Source organism: Chionomys nivalis, chromosome 1 (genome assembly GCF_950005125.1).
Source record: "Chionomys nivalis chromosome 1, mChiNiv1.1, whole genome shotgun sequence".
Lineage (NCBI taxonomy): Eukaryota > Metazoa > Chordata > Mammalia > Rodentia > Cricetidae > Chionomys > Chionomys nivalis.
In genome coordinates, this window is record NC_080086.1 from 148,475,116 (window position 1) to 148,494,272 (window position 19,157).

The window sequence follows — 19,157 nt, forward strand, 5'->3', positions numbered from 1 at the left end:
AACTGAAAGGCAGTGACTATTCCTTGATAAAACCAGAGTAACGGCATAGGCTTCCCTGGGTCTCTCTTTAATGTATGCCTGGCTGTTGAGGGACCCGTGCTTGCACAGACTCAGTATAGTCATGTGTGGTTGTGCAAGTACATGATTGTGATAGCTGAGTATTGTCCTCTCCCAGAAGACCAGAAGGTGGTCTTGGTCTTTTTTAAAATTTACTTTCTAAGAGGTAGACTAGTATAATGGACTCGAGAATCAGAAGTTTGACTCTTGGTTCTGCTAAAGACAAGGCTATGACTTTGGATACATAGTGGTATAAACAAAGTACCTGCTTCACAGGAGGATTAGATAAGTTACTGTGTTTATTACACACAGTAGTGCACAGTGCTAATTTATATCCTGACCTACTTAGTGTACTTTTAATTAAAATGACAAATGTTTCTTTTTCTTCTGCAGATTTATGGTGGATTGTTTTCTGAAGATAAGTGTTGGTACAGATGCAAAGTGCTAAAAACCATCAGTGATGATAAGGCAGGAAATATGTATTCATGTTTTTGGGCTTAAGGTTTTAAGTTTATTTTGGTTCCAAAACTTTTTAAAATATGTAGTTTTAAAAATATTTATTTTTGTGTGTACACACATATGTATGTGAGCACAAGAGTGCCACAGTGAATAGCATTTGTGAGGCCTGAGGGCAGCCTGAGGAGTTGGCTCTCTCCTACCACCTTTGGGTCCTGAGATTGAGCTCAGGTCATCAGCTTTAGCAGCAAGCATCCTCACCTACTAAGCCACCTTGCTGGCCCTTGATTCTGAAACTTGGTGATTATTGAGTCTATTATTGCTTATTCATAGTGATAATTTCTAGTTTAATAAACTTAAAATTTATGAAAAATATTTTCTGCTAATATGAAAAATTAATTTCTTAAAACTAGATAAGATTCAGGAATAGTCTTCGGAATTTAAGTTTCTGTACAACCATCAGGTTGTCTAAAAACAGGTAGATGGTACAGTGGTTAAAAGCACTGGCTGATTGTCCTGAAGATCTGGGTTCAGTTTCTAGCACTCACATGATGGGCTTACAACCATCTGTAATTTCAGTTCTAGGACAGTGCCCTTGTCTGGCCTCCTTAGGCAACATGTACACACATGGTACACATATATACATGCCAACAAAATACCCATATACATAAATAGTAATAAAATAAGAAAATTAAAAAATAGAAGTTAAAGTTTGTGGGTTATTTTTGCAGGTTAGTTGGCTCTTTAAGTCCTACTCTTAATGGTTAATTGTAAAATAACTTTTAAAGTTCATCCTATTAACATTGATGAATAGAAAAAAAACATTTATTTGATCCTGAAGTTAGTTGTATTTTGTATTTGGTGTCAAATATTATTAACAATAAAGATTGGTTTTCCACTTGTAATCCTTAAGCTAAATGTGATAAATTCTTTTGTGTCAAGCTGTTTTATTTTTTACATTGAAAGCTTGTGGAAGATTTATTTACATATTTTTATTTCACAATTTCTTGCATATATAAAAATCTACTTTGATAATACTCATCCTCCCCATTATCCTGTTTTACTCTCCTCCCACTCCTGCCAGCCCTATTTCTTTTTCTTCTCAACAAACCCCCTCCTAAGGGAGATAAGATTCTTCAGCAGAGTTGTTGGGGGGCAGAATGTACATTGTGAGATCATGGAAACAGTTCTGCAGGCATTCCTTAAGTAATTTTTCTACATCTGTTTTCTAGACCTAAAATATATTTCACAATGTATGTGTTTGGAAAATATTTTTTCTTGATAAATGCTAAGTAGAACAATTTAATGATTTCTCTGATTGGTTTGTGTTTTAAAAATATTTAATATTGCCATAGATGTTTTGTCTTTGTAAAACTGAATTTTCTAATATAACCTTACCCATAATTTGATAGTTGAAAAATATTTTGCACTTGCCTTTTGGACTGACTAAGATTTTAAATTAAGGCACAAAATGATGATTAACTTCATAATATACTTTTATAAAGTTTTTAAAAATTAAAGAAAGTATGTGTATGGGAGTTATCTCTCTGCTTGTATGTATGTGTGTTGTGCATTTGCAGTGCCCACAAAGGCCAGAAGGTGTTGGATTCCTTGGGACTGGAGTTACAGATGGTTGAGAGTCCCAATGTGGGTGCCAGGAACTGAACTTGGGTCTTCTGGAAGAGCCCCCAGCATTTTTAATTGCTTTGCCATCTCTACAAACCCAGAATGAGTAAATTAAAATAGATGCAGGGCTGGAAGTAAGGGTGAATTTGGTCAGTTTGAAGATCTAGCCAGAGCGGGTTTAATTTTGTCAAATAATTTTTTTTCCTGTGGAAAAAACAGGCTTTACTGTTTTTAATTTAAATTTCATAATTTAGATTGATTTTAATATTAGCAATTAGAAAGGATCACATTATATCCTCATGTTTGTATAAAAGTACCAGTGGTTAAAAAAGACAAATGGGACTATGGAAATTAGTTTTCTTAATTTTGAGGCTGTTTATTAGGCATTAGTCATTTGAGGTAGTAACATTTATAGATCTTGTTAACAGATTTCTAATCTAGGTTCAGTACTACTGTTTGCCTTTTGAATTTTTTTCTAGTGTCTGGTGAGGTACATTGACTATGGAAATACTGAAATTCTGAACCGATCTGACATAGTAGAAATTCCCCTGGAGCTGCAATTTTCTAGTATTGCCAAGAAGTATAGACTTTGGGGACTACAGATCCCTTCTGGCCAAGAAGTTACCCAGTTTGATCAGGCAAGTCACACATTTAAATACTTTTGTTAATGTATTATATTTGAAACTATATACATGAAAGCATATGCACCTTTAAATGTCACTAGTTTTTTTTTTAACGTAAAAGCTTGTATATTTTGGTGAAAAAATACTAATATAAAATAATTCAGGATTACAATAAAGTTTACGGTAGAATACTTACCTCGTATGATCAGACCGTGGGGTTGACTTCTGGTACTTACCAAACAGACAAATGAGCCGGGTGGTGGTGGCACATGCCTTTAATACCAGCACTTGGGAGGCAGAGGCAGGCGGATCTCTGTGAGTTAGAGGCCAGCCTGGTCTACAAGAGCTAGTTCCAGGACAGGCTCCAAAACCACAGAGAAACCCTGTCTCGAAAAAAAAACAAAAACAAAAACAAAAAACAGACAGACAAACAAACAAAAAACCAACCCAGCAAACAGACAATGAGCATAAACACATAAAAAACAATTATATATTTGTTCTCCTATTTGGTAAGTAATCATTCTTAATGATCACATAAGTGATTTTATATATAAGTGAACAAAACAAATGTAAATGGTTTCTTCTATAAAAATTTAAAGGAATTGTCTTTTATATGACAGAAATTCTGTTAGCATTGTTTTTGTGAAAATATTAGATTTGTTTTTTGTTTTGGCAGTACTGGGGTTGAATCTAGAGCACCCCTCAACCATCTTCCGCCCTGTCCGTAAATATCAGTAGTTTGAATTTTTTTACAAATAGTATTACAAATAGTCAGATTTATGTTTTAGGCAATGTGATGGTAGCTGGCACAAACTAGAATAACCTGGAAAGAGTCTTAATTAAGGAATTATCTAGATCAAATTGCTCTGTGAGTGTGTATATGCGGGCCTGTTTTGATTGCTAAGTAATGTGGGACTGCTCAGGCGATTGTGGGCAGTACCAATCCTTGGCTAAGGTCTCTTGAATGATGCAGTACAGGAGATGGCTACATAAGAGCAAGCAGGCAGCATGGGTACATTTGTTTCTTTCTACTTTTAAGCATGATTGTGGTGTGGCTGGCTGTTTCAGCCTCTGTAACTTCCCTGTAGTGTTTAGTTTAACTTGAAATTGTAAGGCAAATAAACCCTTTCCATTCTGTTTTCCTGGGAGATGCAACACAGATGTCTACTCACGCCACATAGGGGCCTCAGTTGCTCTAACCCTCCTTGAATCAGCTTGGGTGGTTTTCCTTCTAGGCAACTGTTTGTGTGTCAGAATCTATTTCTTCTGAGAGTCCTCTTTGTAGCCCAGCTTGTCTGAGTCTTTGTGGCAGCTGGTTTCATCTCAGAGACTTTGCAGCTCTGCTTCCTCTTCTGAGAGGGACTGTCTTTTATTGCTTACTCTGGCAGGAGGGGTCCCAATGAGTCAGGTCAGTTTCAGTGACAGCCTGAAGCTTCCCCCCCCCCCCCCCTCGACAGGGTTTCTCTGTAGCTTTGGAGCCTGTCCTGGAACCAGCTCTTGTAGACCAGGCTGGTCTCGAACTTACAGAGATTCGCCTGCCTCTTCCTCCCGAGTGCTGGGATTAAAGGCGTGCGCCACTACCACCCCGCATGAAGCTATTTTGAGTTGATTACTTTTCTGTTTAAGGAGTCTTCTTGCAGAATGAAATATTTCAGTCAACTAGGAAAGTGTTACATAACACTCCACCACTTCCTCTAGCTCTTAAGTTCTTTCAGCCCCCTCTTTTGCAATGATCACTGGGCCTTGGAGGGGTTGACTGTAGATGTCCACCAGTGGCTAAGAAACAGGCTACCCTATCACAGTGACAGTCACCGGATCTCAGGAGCGTCCCCAGTGGTTACTCACAGGAAGGTAGCACACTCCTGGTCCTGGGGTTTTTATTTTTTTAATAGCACTAGGGTCTCTGGAGTGTCCTTTTTTATGCATGCCATTATATTTGGTCATTTCTTTAGTGGCTTTCCAAATATGCAATACACTTAGGGGTTAGCATTATGTTACCTATAGAGCAAGACCTTTTCCAGAAGATAAATAGGACAAGGCACTTTCCTGAACTACTGTCTCATAAGATAGTAGGGTTACAGAGATAACCTTGGTGAAACACTCTGAATGTTGTCATTCTGTTCTCAAAGTGTCAGGTGATTCATAAGTTCACAGTTAAGACGATGCAAAATTTGAACATAAGCAAGCTATAATACAGCATGGAAAGATTTCACCAATTTGTATCATTTGCTTCCTCCACAGTTTGCTTCCTCTGCAATTCAGGGTTGGGTCTAAAGCTTGAATAGGAGGTGCTAACTTAATTAGTTCTCTGTAATCTTCACACCTTTTACACATCCTGGAGCTTTTCCTGGGAGTCTCCCTACATTTCTCCACATCTTGTAAACTCAGTGGGCCTGACTTTATCTGCTCAGACCCACTTAGGGCCAAAGGTGAATGGGGCCCTGCTGCACCTGCTGGTTCCCAGGGTCAGAGTGGCCCTGGATTAGCATGGTGTCTGTAGCCTCCCCAGTCAACACACCTGACTGTTGGGGGAAGTTCCTGGCTGGGCAAACCATCTCCACCCCTAGTATAACCTTTTGCTGGAGGGAAATGTATCCTCTTTAGTCTGCAGGGGCTTGGGGAGGTGGAGGTGTATGGAGGAGTGGGGGGAGTGGTAGTGGGCAGATTACCAAACCTGGGACAGGCTTAATCATCTCCTGTATTTAATCAAACACACCTCTGTGAACTACTCCTCAGGCAGAGGCTCCTTAGCATACAGTGTGGCTTTTTATCACCTTTTTCCTCAGGAACTCCCGCTCCACACAAATCCTGCCACATTTGTCTTTGAGAAGCCCAGACAGACCTCTTCCTTGCCTTTACCCTTTAACTATCTCCTCTCGGTTGTTCTACCCCTTTCTGAATTCTCTTTACATGCTGGTCTAGGTCACTGAGATCTGCTAAAGCCCTTACTGCTCTATAAAGGTCTTGCCCCACCAAAGGACTCGGCAAAGCCGCTCAAGCTCCATACGAGTCTTGAGGTCCCTGCAGGATCAGCCTTTTCTTTAACTCCTCTGTGAACATGGTTCTATCGGACTCAGTGAACTTGGCTTCAAACACAGCTTCTGTTATTCCTAGTTCCCTCAATAGCATCTGTCCTCCTCTATGGTCCTCTAGTTACTGATACTTATGGGGACCGCAGACAGAGATAGCCAAGCGTTCCTAATGTCTTGAGTTTTGAGTAAACGATTTGTAGTATCTCACATTCTGTAATTTAAAATCCTTAATTAAAAAATTTTGAAATTATTTTACATTTATTCTGTGTATATGTACACACATGTGTGGGCATGCATGTGGCATGGCATACATAGAAGTCAGAAGGCAACTTGCAGGAATTTTTCTCCTTCCACCATGTGGCTTCTGAGATTGAACTCAGATTGTCAGATGTGGTGGCAGACTCCTTTACCCACTGAGTTATTGTGGGCATCTGTTTTGTGCTTTGAGATTCTACTTCTTTTTCTTTGTATAAAATCAAAGTATCTGATTTTTGCCTTTAAAGTATTTTTAAGTTTTGTTGGACTCCTTTTATAGGTACCAGAAATTCTTTATAAAAAGAAAGCTACTTAAAACATCATTATAGCTGATGGTGGAGACTCATGCCTTTAATCCCAGAGCTCGGTCTACAGGGTGAGCTTCAGGATATCCAGGGCTATTCAGAGAAACCTTGTCTTGAAAAACAAAACCAAAACTAAACCAAACCAAACCAAAAAAAAAAAAATTACATTTAATTAAATCCAAGATAGTTAAAACAATCTGCTAGGTTAAAAAATTATTCTAGGATATTTAATTAATATTCATGAAAACATTTATTAATATGGTTGAATACTAGCTTTACTTCTAGAAAAGAAAAATTTCACAAACATTGGAATAATTCATGCCTATGGAGATATATATTTTTATAAGTCAACAACAAGGTAAGACGCCCTGTATACAGATTTTAGAAAATAGAAATATGCTTGGGAGCAATGAATAGAAACAGTAAGTAAGAAAATGTTAATGTGTATGGTTTATGTTTTTCCCCCTTATCTTTCCTAGGGCAGAACATTTTTGGGGAGCTTGATTTTTGAGAAAGAAATAAAAATGAGAATTAAAGCAACCTATCAAGATGGAACAGTTATTGCTCAGGCTGAGTATGGCACTGTCGATATAGGGGAAGAAGTGGCAAAGAAAGGATTTGCAGAAAAGTGCAGACTAACCTCTGGCATTGACGTCTGTGAGGCAAAGAAACCAGATCCTAGTCAGCTTGCTCTCAGGAGCCTCAAGAACCCTATCCCCTTGTGGGGGCGCAGATCAAACCAGTCATCCTTCAACAGGCCGAAGGGGCAGTTTAATGGGAGGTTGACTCTTGATGTGAAGTCTGAAACTAATGCAGGAAATCACGTGACATTTCCAAAGTAAGACGGGGTTGTCTCTTTTTTCTTAGGGTTTCTTTTGCTGCAGTGAAACACCATGACCAAAAAGGAGGTTAGGGAGAAAAGGGCTTATTTGGCTTATACTTCCTGTTTATTATGGAAGGAAGTCAGGACAGGAACTCAAAACAGGGCAGGGTCCTGGAGGCAGGAGCTGATGCAGAAGCCATAAAGAGACAGAGATGTGTTGCTTACTGATTTGTTTCCTCTGACTCGTTCAGCCTGCTTTCTTAAAGAATCCAGGACCACTAACCCAGGAATAGCATCACCCACAATGGGCTGGGCCTTCCCCCATTGATCACTTACTGAGAAAATGCCTTACAGCTTTTTCTCCTGGAGGCTTTTTCTCAATTGAGGTTCCTTCTTCTCTGATGACTCTAGCTTGTATCAAGGTGACACAAAAGCAGCCAGGACAACTGTGATGCTGTTTGAAAATTTTAATTGATTTCAAATTTATGGTAGTGGCCTTTATAGAACTCTGTAGACTTTTGGAATTGTTAATAGTGCCTATGACTTTGTGATCTTACATAATTTCTGTTTTTTCCCCCTCATCAAATGCTTGTCCCGCTCTTCTTTAGTATTTTCCTTAAAAACCAGTTTGAAAATAAAATTGTTCTTGAATTGTTTAAAGTTCCCTTGCCAGCTTTTCATTCCAATTCTTTTGAATGTCTTTATAAGAATAAAAATTACCCAGTATTAAAATTATTCAAGCAAAGCCCAGAACTTAAGATTTGAAGTTGGGGCTGGAGTGGTAGCTCTGTGGAATACATACCTAGTATTCATAAGGCTCTGGATACAATCCCCATTCTCTTAAGGGAAGAAAGGTTAAATGTTTTTCCTCTGGCTTTAAGAATATTTTTCACATGCTTAAGGAATCTTTGGTGTGAAAACTTGTGGTGAGATTTAATTGCTCTGTAAGGAGTTTATTTCTTTAAAAATATTCTTTCAGCATTATTTTTTGTAGTATTGTAGGTCCAACCCAAGGTCTGATGCTTGCAAGGCATTTACTTTACCAATTGAACTCCACCCTCAACCTATATTTTTAAATATTAACTGATCGAATAATTGTTTATACTTCTCATGTATGGTATGTTGGTATGTTGTTTTGATTTATCTATATCATGTAATTAAAAGATCAGAGGAAGTAGCATATCTGTCATCTCAGGTATATATATAATTTGAGCCACTTTTTAGATAATTTTTAATTATCTACTTGAGGCAGAAAGCTAGACTAGATATATACCAACATATTATTTTAAAAATATTATTTTATGTTTGTGTTTTGCTTACACTCATGTCTCTGCACCACGTGCATGTCTGGTGTCTTCAGAGGCCAGAAGAGAGGGCTTGGCATTACAGAAGGTTGTGAGCTGCCCTGTGGGTGCTGGTAGGGAATTGAACCAGGGTCCTCTACAAGAGCTGCCAGTGCTCTTAACCACTGAGCATCTCTCTAGGTCAGTGCTTCTCAACCTTCCTAATGCTGTGACCCTTTTCTACAGTTCTCTTGTTGTAGAGATCTCCCAGCCATAAAATTATTTTCATTTGCTACTTCATAGCTGTAATTTTGCTATGTATTGTAATGTAAAATACCTGATGTTTCCAACGGTCTCAGGTGACCCCATGACAGGGTTGTTGAGTCCTCAAGGGATCGTGACTCACAGGTTGAGAACCTCTGTTCTTGCTCCAGTATGTTCTTAGAGCCAAGCAATAATGTCATAGCAATTTGATGGATTTTACTGGTGGTTTAGGAACTAAACAAATAAGGTGCAAGGGAGGAGGGAGTAGAAAAAAACTGACACAGAACTGTTTATTGTTTATGTTGTTCTTTGGAACTGATAGTGTTAAAAGGAATTTGGAAAATAAGAGAGTGGAGGCATTGTTTTTGAAGTATACCCCAGTTAATAAAACCTAGTTTTCATTAAAATAATTTGTATTTTGGTACAGAGTCTCACTGTGTAGCCCAGACTTCTGTCAAACTGCATGTAGGTGAAGGTAGTCTCAGGTTTTGTATGCATCCACTTTGGTCTCCTAAATTCTGGGATTTCAGGCTTGTGCTAACATGCACAGCTTAAATTAGTTTTTAATGTTGAATTAGGCAGTAGTTTTAGTGTCCACAATTAATTGTAAAATGTATTATAAAAGTCCACGATAATTTCAGTTTTTGAGTTCCAACAGCCTTAGCATATTTTTAAAAATGAGCAAATTTGTTTTTAACAGGGAAAATTTGGCTGCTGGTGACTTTAATTTAGGCTCTAATGTCAGCTTAGCAAAAATTAAACAAGACCAGAAACTAATTGAAGAGAATGAAAAGCTTAAAACAGAGAAAGAGGTTCTTCTAGAAAATTACAAGGCATTAGAAATGAAAGTTGAACAGACTGCTCAGGAGCTTCAGGTATGTCAGTGGCCTGTGGTGAAGAAAGTTCTTCTATGAAATCTGTGTACTTACTGCTTTTATTTGTTATTTTGTCATTCTGTCTCCATTCTCTTTTGATATTTATGTAAGGAGAATTTCTTTCTTCTGTTTTAGGCTAACCATGTTTATATTTCATTGGCTGTTTGAAATTTAAGTATTTTTCATTTATATTTTCTCTTATGTTCTTTAATTTTATGTGTGTGTTCATTGTATGCAAGTGCATTTACATGTGTGTGGTGGAGGCCAGAGGTTGATGTAAGATGTTTTCCTCATTTCCACTGTAGTTTTTTTCAGACGAGCCTTTCACTGAACCTGGAGCAGCTGATGTGACTGGACTGACTGGACAGCAAGTCCCAGTCAAGTCCTCCTTTTTTCTGCCTCACCAGTGTTGGATTGCAGACATGTGCCACTGCTGTGCTTGGCTCTTTAATGTGAAGCTGGGACCTAACTCAGGTCCTTATGCTTGTCTGGGAAGCACTTTACTGATGCAGCCAGCTCTACAGCCTCCAAAACCTTTTAAATTGTGGAAAATCTCAAAACATTCCAGAAAGAGAGATATCATAATCCCTCTATTGCGCAGCACCATTTCATTTTACAGTCTTTGGTTATTTAGTCTTTTGTTAAATCTGTACTTTATGTAATGTTTCAAAACAAGCCCCACTAATAATATCTAATATTCTTAAGAATGTGTCTATTTTCTGTGCATGGTGGTACATGCACATCTTTAATTTCAACACTGGAGAGTCTAAGGTGGGTAGATCTTAATGAGTATGAAGCCAACTTAGTCTATATAGCAATCTTCAGGCCAGCTATTGCTACAAAAAATAATATATATCTATTGCTAATAGAAGAGGATGTTAAAGAAACTAGAGTTCAGTGTGGTAGTGCACACATTTTAATCTCAGCACCCAGGAGGCAGACACAGGTGGATCTCTATGAGTTTGAGGTCAGCTTGGTCAGCACTGTGAGTTCTAGGCCAATCAGGGTTACACAGTGAGACCCTGTTACCACCATCACCATTGCTACCACCTGCACCATCACCACCACCTATACCTCCTCCACTTCCTTCTAACAACTACTTCTAGGTACAGGTGTCCTGGGTTAGATCCCAGCCCTCCTCAACTGAAAATCAGCCAAACTATAACCATATTACATAGTTCATAAAAAATAAGTAGTGGTTGCATACATGGAGTCTTTAAAATTTATCCCTTTCAACTTGGGTCCCAGACCTGGTATTAGCTGAATGTCCAACAATTCCATTCAGTTCTGACACTAACATTTTTTTAAACCCTTAACATTTTGCTAGAGTCTTTAACTGAACAGTCATTTGAATGCTCAAAGTACAGTGTCCTAATTGGTTCTCACTAAGATAGTATATTTTTTGTTTCAGCAAGAGAAAACAACTACCATGGATCTGACTAAGCATTTAGAAAGTACTCTGAAGACGTGTGTGGGAACCAGGCTGAAGAATCTGGCAGCTAAAGTTGAACTATTAAAAGAAATAAGGTACCTTAAAGCAAAATTATGTAGGCCGGGCGTTGGTGGTGCACGCCTTTAATCCCAGCACTTGGGAGGCAGAGGCAGGCGGATCTCTGTGAGTTCGAGACCAGCCTGGTCTACAGAGCTAGTTCCAGGAAAGGCTCCAAAGCTACAGAGAAACCCTGTTTTGAAAAACCAAAAAAAAAAAAAAAGCAAAATTATGTGTATTTTTTACAGTTACGGTTATTGAACCCAGAGTTTTATGTATACTAGGTAGATTCTTTACCATTGAGCAAAAATGTCAGCTTCAAAAAATATTTTATGTGGATACATGTGTGTTTGTGTGCATACATGTGCATGGGTACATGTGTGGAGACCAGAGACAACTTTGAGTCTCAGATGCTTTCTACCTTGGATTTTGAGACAGGGTTTCCCACTGTCCTGAGCTCACCAGATAGGCTGTTGCGCTTGGCCACCGAGACCCAGGATGCACTGATCTCCATCCCATTAGCACTGGGATTACACTGCACACCCCTCGGCCTAGCCTTTCAGTGTGGGTACTGGGGATTGAAGTTGGGTTTCCATGCTTTTGTGGCAAGCACTTTCCCAACTGATCTTTTTTAGACCATCCCCGTCTATATTACACACTGTGTATACTGTTTTTGCTTTTGAGGTTTAATCTTTGGATTATGACTTCAAAGAGAAAGTTTCAAACCTTAGATTAATTTTATAGAATCTTTTGGTCAGTTTTCTGTTCTCACTTAAAATTATAGTCGTAAATTCATCTTTGAGAGTGAAATTAGAAACAACCCTCTCCCCTTACTTCAGCTTCTAAGCGGTGATTTGAAGGGGACCCAGCATGTTAACTCTATTTGAGGTCTTTTTTTTTTTTTTTTTTAGTTTACTGGAACTGAAGGTTTTTTAAAATTAAATTTATTTATTTCACATCCCAGTCAAGTTTTCCCTTCCTCTTCTCCTCCCAATTCCTCCTCCCAACTCCTGTTTATTTCCAACTCCCCAATCCACTCTTCCTCCATTTCTGTTTAAGGGCAGGTTTCCCATGAGTTTCAATAAAACATGACATATCAAGTTGCAGTAAGACTAAGAACTTCCCCATGTATAAGTCTGAGCAAGGTGACCCAGTAAAAGGATTAAGGTCCCCCAAACCAGTAGAAGAGTTGGGGACAACCCCTGTTCCCACTGTTAGGAATCCCACAAGAGGACCAAGATACACAGCTGTAACATATATGTAGAGTGCCTGGGTCAATCCCAGTCAGGCTCCGTGGTTGTCCGTTCAGACTCTTCCAGCCCCTTGAGCCCAGGTTAGTTGATTTGCTGAGTTTTCTTGTGTCCTTGACCCTTTTGGCTCCTACAGTCCTTTCTCTCCCTCTTCAGGATTTCCCAAGCTCTGCCTAATGTTTAACTGTGGGTCTCTGAATCTGTTTCCTTCAATTGATGGATGAATATTCTCTGATGACGTTTGGGTTAGGCACCAATATATGTGTATAGCAAAATATTGTTAGGCATCATTACATTGACATTACATTTTTCCTCTCTTGTCGTATTTGGTTTTATCCTAGGACTCTGGGCTACCCAGACTGTGGGTCTGGTGGTGTTTCAGGCAGAGTCGGGTGGGCTTACTCTCCTGTCGTGGCTTTTAGGCTAGACTGGTCATTGTTTGACTACTATTTCAGTCTCTAGCCTATCCTTAACCCAGCATATCCCATAGGCAGGACAAACTGTAGGTCGAAGGTTATGTGGCTAGGTTGGTTTCCCACTTCCTCCACTTGAAGTCTTCTTACCTGGTCACAGATGGCCAGTTCAGTCTCAGTATCTACTGTTGTTAGGAGCCTTAGCTGGGGGGCATCATTGTAGATACCTAGTAGATTCCCTCATGCCAGCTTTTTACCTGACCCTGAAATGTCCCCCTTTCCAGTAGTCTCTTTTAGTACTCTCCTCTCCATTCCCTACAACCTGATTTCTTATGTTCCCATTCTTAACTGCTCATGAAATCTCTTCTGTCTCCCCTTCCCAGGGAGATCTGGGCACCCCCGCACCCCGTGAACCCTCCTTGTTACCTAGTCTCTATAGGTCTGTGGATTGTAGCTTGGTTATATTACTTTACAGCTAATATCCACTTATGAGTGTGTACACACCATGTTTATCTTTCTTGGTCTGGGTTACCTCATTTAGGATAATTTTTTTCTAGTTCCATCCATTTGCCTTCAAATTTTCTGGTGTCCTTGTTTTTAGCAGCCGAGTAATACTCCATTATGTAAATGTACCACATTTTCTTTATCCATTCCTCAGTTGAGGGACATCTAGGTTGTTTCCAGGTTCTGGATTTTACAAGTAAAACTTCTATGAACATAGTTGAGCAAGTGTCCTGGTGGTATGATTGAGCCTCTTTTGGATATATGCCCAAGAGTGGCATAGCTGGGTCTTTTGTTTTGATTTTTGAGACAGGGTTTCTCCGTAGCTTTTTTGGTTCCTGTCCTGGAACTAGCTTTTGTAGACCAGGCTGGCCTCGAACTCACAGAGATCCGCCTGCCTCTGCCTCCCGAGCGCTGGGATTAAAGGCGTACGCCACCACCGCCCAGCAGCTGGGTCTTATGGTAGAATAATTTCCAGTTTTCTGTTTTTCCTTGACTTTCTTTTAGGGATTTATTGATTTCTTCCAATTTTTTGTTTGTCTTTTTTTCTCAATTTAAGGGATTTTTAAAATTTCCTCTTTAAGGAGCTATGTCATTTTCATAGTTATTTTTAAGGTTGTTTTCTTGTGCTTCATCTGTGTTGTTTAGGCTTTGCTATCATTGGATATCTGGGCTTTGATGATGCCATATTGCCCTTTCCGTTACTGATCGTGTTCTTACAGTGACATTTAGACATTTGGATTTGGCATGATTATTTGGCGAGGTGTTGATTCCCGTGTTTGTCTTTGTGGGATGGGTGTTTTGTTTCTTGGCTTTTCTTTCCTCTCTGGTCTTCTGGTCTAAATGGCCAACAGTTCTGATGACTGGTAAATCTTCAGATCCAGTAGAGTGTTTCCTCTGGTATTTTTGAGGCCTGGGGTCCCTAGATCCACCCTGGCTGGCCTCTGGTAAAGCTAAAGTGTTCTTCTGAAGTTGTATACAAGGATGTGGAGCCTGTGTGTCTATGTGCGTGTGCGTGTGTGTGTGTAGGGTTTATAGTTGTTGGGCAGGCTTAAAGGGGTTAGTGGATGGTGAATAGTATCTTGCCTGGGGTCCCTAGGCCCAGCCTGGTTTCCCATAAGGCTGCTGGGGCTGTGGGGCCTGGTATGGAGCCCAGGGGAGGGAGTGCAGTCTGGGGTTGTAGTTTTAAGGAGTATTAGTGGATGCTAGGGCAATATCTTACCTGGGATTCTAGATCCAGCCTGGCCTCTGGTAAAGCCAAAGTCTTCTTCAGAAGTTCAGAAGTTGGCTGGGATATGGAGCCCAGAGGAGAGTGTACAGTTTGGGATTTTTCGGCAAACTTAAAGGGGTTAGTGGGCAATGTTAATGGGTTCCTTAAGACCAATCTGGCTTCCAGCCCAGTTGAGGGGCTGGGGTCTCTAGATCTGACCTGTGCTTAGGTAAAGTCAAAGTCTGCTTCTGAAGTTAAAGCTGGGATATGGAATTCAGGGGAGGGGCTGCAGTCTGGGGTTGTTGGGCAGGTTTTAAGGAATTTTAGCTGGCGGTGAGCAGTGTCTTACCTAGAGTCCTTAGGACCACTCTGGTCTCTGGTAAAGTTTCTGGGGCTGTGGGCCCTAGTGTGCAGCCCAAGGAAGGGGATTGAAGGTTTTATTAATATGAATTTATTATATTTTGTCTAAAAAGTGTTATTTGTAAAATGTGAAGAAAAGGAACAATTAACAAGTCTTATACAGCATTTATTCATTAGTTCTCAAAGTCTATGTTAGAATTTGTAGGTTTTTGTGTTAATGGGGGTTATGTTAGTGTTAGACACAATTTGTCCCTCTTTTCTAATGCATGGATTAAATAGTTTTTAAAACAATCTAATTCTCTTTTTCATGCTGTATTATGGATTTAAAACCAATGATGATTCAGCCGGGCGGTGGTGGTACACACCTTTAATCCCAGGCCTCGGGAGGCAGAGGCAGTGGCATGTGGATTTGTATGAGTTTGAGGCCAGCCTGGTCTACAAGAGCTAGTTCCAGGACAGCCAGGGCTGTTACACAGAGAAACCCTGTCTTGAAAAACCAGAAACAGCAACAACAACAACAACAACCCCAACCCCCACAAACCCCTAATGATTCATTTTCAACCTTTATTTTGATGTTGCCATGAATGCATATATTGCATGATGATTTCTTCCCCCAGTGGAAATTTGTATGCTCCAGTATAAATCCCTCACATAATATACTGTCTGTTGGATAATTTGGACTCCCAGAGTCTAATTAACTTGTGATACAATACTAAAATTCAGGTGTCTGTATTTGCTCTGAGTCAGACTTGAGCCAAACGACAGCATATTTTAATTCATTCTTGAGGAAAAACTGTGCAATCTAGTTGGATGCTAGAAAAAAAATATAGATGAAACTTGTTGGTTTTGTTACCTGACCTCTCTGATTGCTTTATTTATAGATTTAAAAAACAAAAAACGGGAGAGATGGCTCAGTGGTTAAGAGCTTTGCCTGCTCTTCCAAAGGTCATGAGTTCAATTCCCAGCAACCACATGTGCTCACAACCATCTGTAATGAGATTCGGTGCCCTCTTCTGGCCTGCAGGGATACACACAGACAGAACATTGTATACATAATAAATAAATAAATAAATAAATAAATAATTCAATTTAAAAAAAAAAAACCAAGCAACTCAGCATATACTGGGTAGAAAGGACTTTGCCTATGGCCCTGGTTAACAAGACAGGCGATGTCTAAAATTTTTATAAATTTATAAATCTCATTATAGAACAGAAGTTAAAGGTCCTTTTGACATTTTAAAATCTGTAGATTTTGGATTTTTTTGTTTTTTTTTTTGAGACAAGGTTTCTCTGTAGCTTTTGGAGCCTATCCTGGAACTAGCTCTTGTAGACCAGGTTGGCCTCGAACTCACAGAGATCTGCTGGCCTCTGCCTCCCGAGTGCTGGGATTAAAGGCATGCATCACCACTGCCTGGTGGAAGTCATCTTTCTATACAAAGTTTTTTTTTTTAAATTTATTTCTGTTATATATGGTATCATGTGTCAATAGTTATAGTTCTATTGGAGGCTGAGGCAGGAAAAAAAACTCAAAAGTTCTGAGGCCAAGCTGAGTAATATAGCAATATCTTTTGCTGTTTTTGTTTTGAAACACAGTCTCACTATGTAGTCCTGGTGGCCTGGAACTTGCTGTGTAGATAGAAGAGGCTCAAGATTCCAGAGATCTGCCAACCTTTGCATTCTGAGTGCTAGGATTAAAGATGTGTACCACCACACCTGGTTGACAGCAATATTTTATCTCAAAATATGTATGAAATTATTTGTTGCACACATTTTAAAAGGTTTACTTATTATGTGCATGAATGTTTTGCTTACATGTGTGTATGTGTACTACATTCAAGTCTGATGCCTGTGGAGGCCAGAAGGCATCTACTCCTCTAGAACTGGCATTACAAATAGTTATGAGCTGCCATATGGGTGCTAGGAACTGAACCTTTGTCCTTTGCAAGAGTAAGCCTCTTAACCATTGATTGGCCCATCCCTCTAGTTCTACTCAGTTTTTAATTAGAACTTTGTATTGTAGTTGCATGTGATGTAAAGTTTTCAAAAGCTTGTAGTCATAGACCAGTGTTATAAATAGTAACTTTCAAAGGATGTTTTAGATGAATTTTTTCATATGAACTTTACAATTTCTTGTTGTTTCCCCTTTTTCTGTTTGTTTTTTACTAGGCACATTAACATTAGTATTCGTTTTGGTAATGATCTTTCGGATGCTATGCAAGTGTTGAATGAAGGCTCCTTTACTACTCTAGAATCTTTGAATGAGTTAGAAAAAATTTGGGCCGAATATAATGTGGCTCAGGAGAAGATCAAAACTTGTCATGATGAGGTGGGTTAAGAATTTTGTCTCCTGTGTTTATTTATTTATTTTTTAAAAAATCTGTTGAAATTTTTAAGAAAGCAGAGGGTCTGACACTGTAGTGATACTTTGTTGTAGAGGAAGTTAGGGTAGGTAATTGGCAACTATATACATGGTTAACAAATTTTTTTCCTTTTCTGTGTTCATATTTAATATTCAGCTAACTTTATATTCCCCTGGAAATCTGATAAAATGTTTCAACCATGTTAATAGTCAAGATTGTTTATGGTAAATATTCCTGAATGATAAATTGTATCTGCATTAGGAAGAACCATAAACACCCAATGAGTGTTCTTACAGCTGGGTATGTCCTTCACAGCTACTAGAAGCTAAACCTGTGGAAGAGTTAACAGAAATACTGACTTTGAGGGTCTCATATGGGGTTTTAACTAGGGCAACTTCTAAACCTGCTAACATTTAACGTAATTAAGGAGGTCCATGAGAGCCCGTAAGGATAACAAATGTTTATTGGGAAACACAATAAGAAAGCTGCTGTTTTCCTCTATTATGTAATTACACTACAACATGGACCTTGAGTTTTGGTCTGAGTAGTATGTTTTATGTCACTACAGTTGGACTCTGACACATTATTATGCACTGACTAAGTCACTCAGTGTTGAGAGGTAGTTTGTATGAAGGAAGGAGGAGCATGGAGACTGAAATCTTCCTAGGAAATTTTATACTTTTTATCCCAAAGGAACAAGTTCATTATGGCAAAAATAAGAGGGAAAACTGAGCCAGGCGGTAGTGGCGCACGCCTTTAATCCTAGCACTCGGGAGGCAGAGGCAGGCGGATCTCTGGGAGTTCGAGGCCAGCCTGGTCTACAAAGGGAGTTCCAGGACAGGCATCAAAGCTACAGAGAAACCCTGTCTCGAAAAACCAAAAAAAAAAAAAAAAAAAAAAGAAAACAAAAAAAAGAGGGAAAACTGAAATTAACAGAATTGTTGAGCTTAAATGTTATGTTTTAAGTGTGGTATTAAGCTTTAGAAATCACTATTGTCCATATAGGTAATGTGTGAAAATACCTTATGTCTAATAGTGGCTGCTCTCTTTTCCTTCCTTCAGAATGAAGGTAGTATTTTGATCGCTAGAAGAAATGAAGTGCAACAAAACCTGTTCATGGCTGTAGATGTTTTTATTCTGGAAGTAGATGAGTTACCACTTGATAAACGCTTAAAAACGTTGCAGGTTTGATTTAAAATATATTCAATATACATTAAAATTAAGCTTATTCTTTAAGAGATTAAATCAGTACTATCCTTGATATTTTAGATAGTACTGATAATTGTATCATTTTTTCTTCTTTGCTGATTTCTAGTTTTTAATGGCATTAAAATTTATATTAACTTGTTTTATTATTTTTTTTCGCACAATACATTTTGATCCATATTCTCCTCTACTCTGTTTTCCTAGATCCCTCACTATCCAATTCAATGTTTTTTTCTCTCCTAAAAAAGATAGAACTCTACAAACCATAACAAAAAGGCACACACAAAGCCGGGCGGTGGTGGCGCACGCCTTTAATTCCAGCACTTGGGAGGCAGAGGCAGGCGGATCTCTGTGAGTTTGAGGCCAGCCTGGTCTACAAGAGCTAGTTCCGGGAGAGGCACCAAAGCTACAGAGAAACCCTGTCTCGAAAAACCAAAAAAAAAAAAAAAAAAAAAAGCACACACAAATCTATGGAGACTGTTTTGTGTTGGTCACCTACCCCTGAGCATGAGGCCTGCTCTGGAGTGTGGTTGATAAATCCAGTGTTACTTCTTTGGAGAAAACTGATTTTCTATCTCTTAGCAGGTATCAGTTGCAAGTAACTTATTTGTTAGAGGTGAGATTTTGTGACCAGTTTGCTGGGGCTTTGTTCGACTTGAATTTATGCAGGTCTTGTGCATGCTGCCATAGTCTCTTTGACTTCTTATGTATACCAGTCCTGTTGTGTCCAAAAATGCTGTTTTCTCGGAGTAACCTACCACCTCTGGCT

General features: G+C 39.1%; 1 protein-coding gene across 1 annotated transcript in view; it reads left to right on the top strand.

Annotated features, from left to right (window-relative positions):
• Window positions 1–19,157, top strand: part of Stk31 (serine/threonine kinase 31) — a 79,049-nt gene that overhangs the window by 15,307 nt on the left and 44,585 nt on the right. The window contains exons 5-11 of the mRNA XM_057780210.1: window positions 451–525; window positions 2,619–2,777; window positions 6,834–7,192; window positions 9,425–9,599; window positions 11,011–11,126; window positions 16,989–17,148; window positions 18,245–18,367. Coding sequence (XP_057636193.1) covers window positions 451–525; window positions 2,619–2,777; window positions 6,834–7,192; window positions 9,425–9,599; window positions 11,011–11,126; window positions 16,989–17,148; window positions 18,245–18,367 — 1,167 coding nt within the window. The remainder of the gene's footprint in view (window positions 1–450; window positions 526–2,618; window positions 2,778–6,833; window positions 7,193–9,424; window positions 9,600–11,010; window positions 11,127–16,988; window positions 17,149–18,244; window positions 18,368–19,157) is intronic.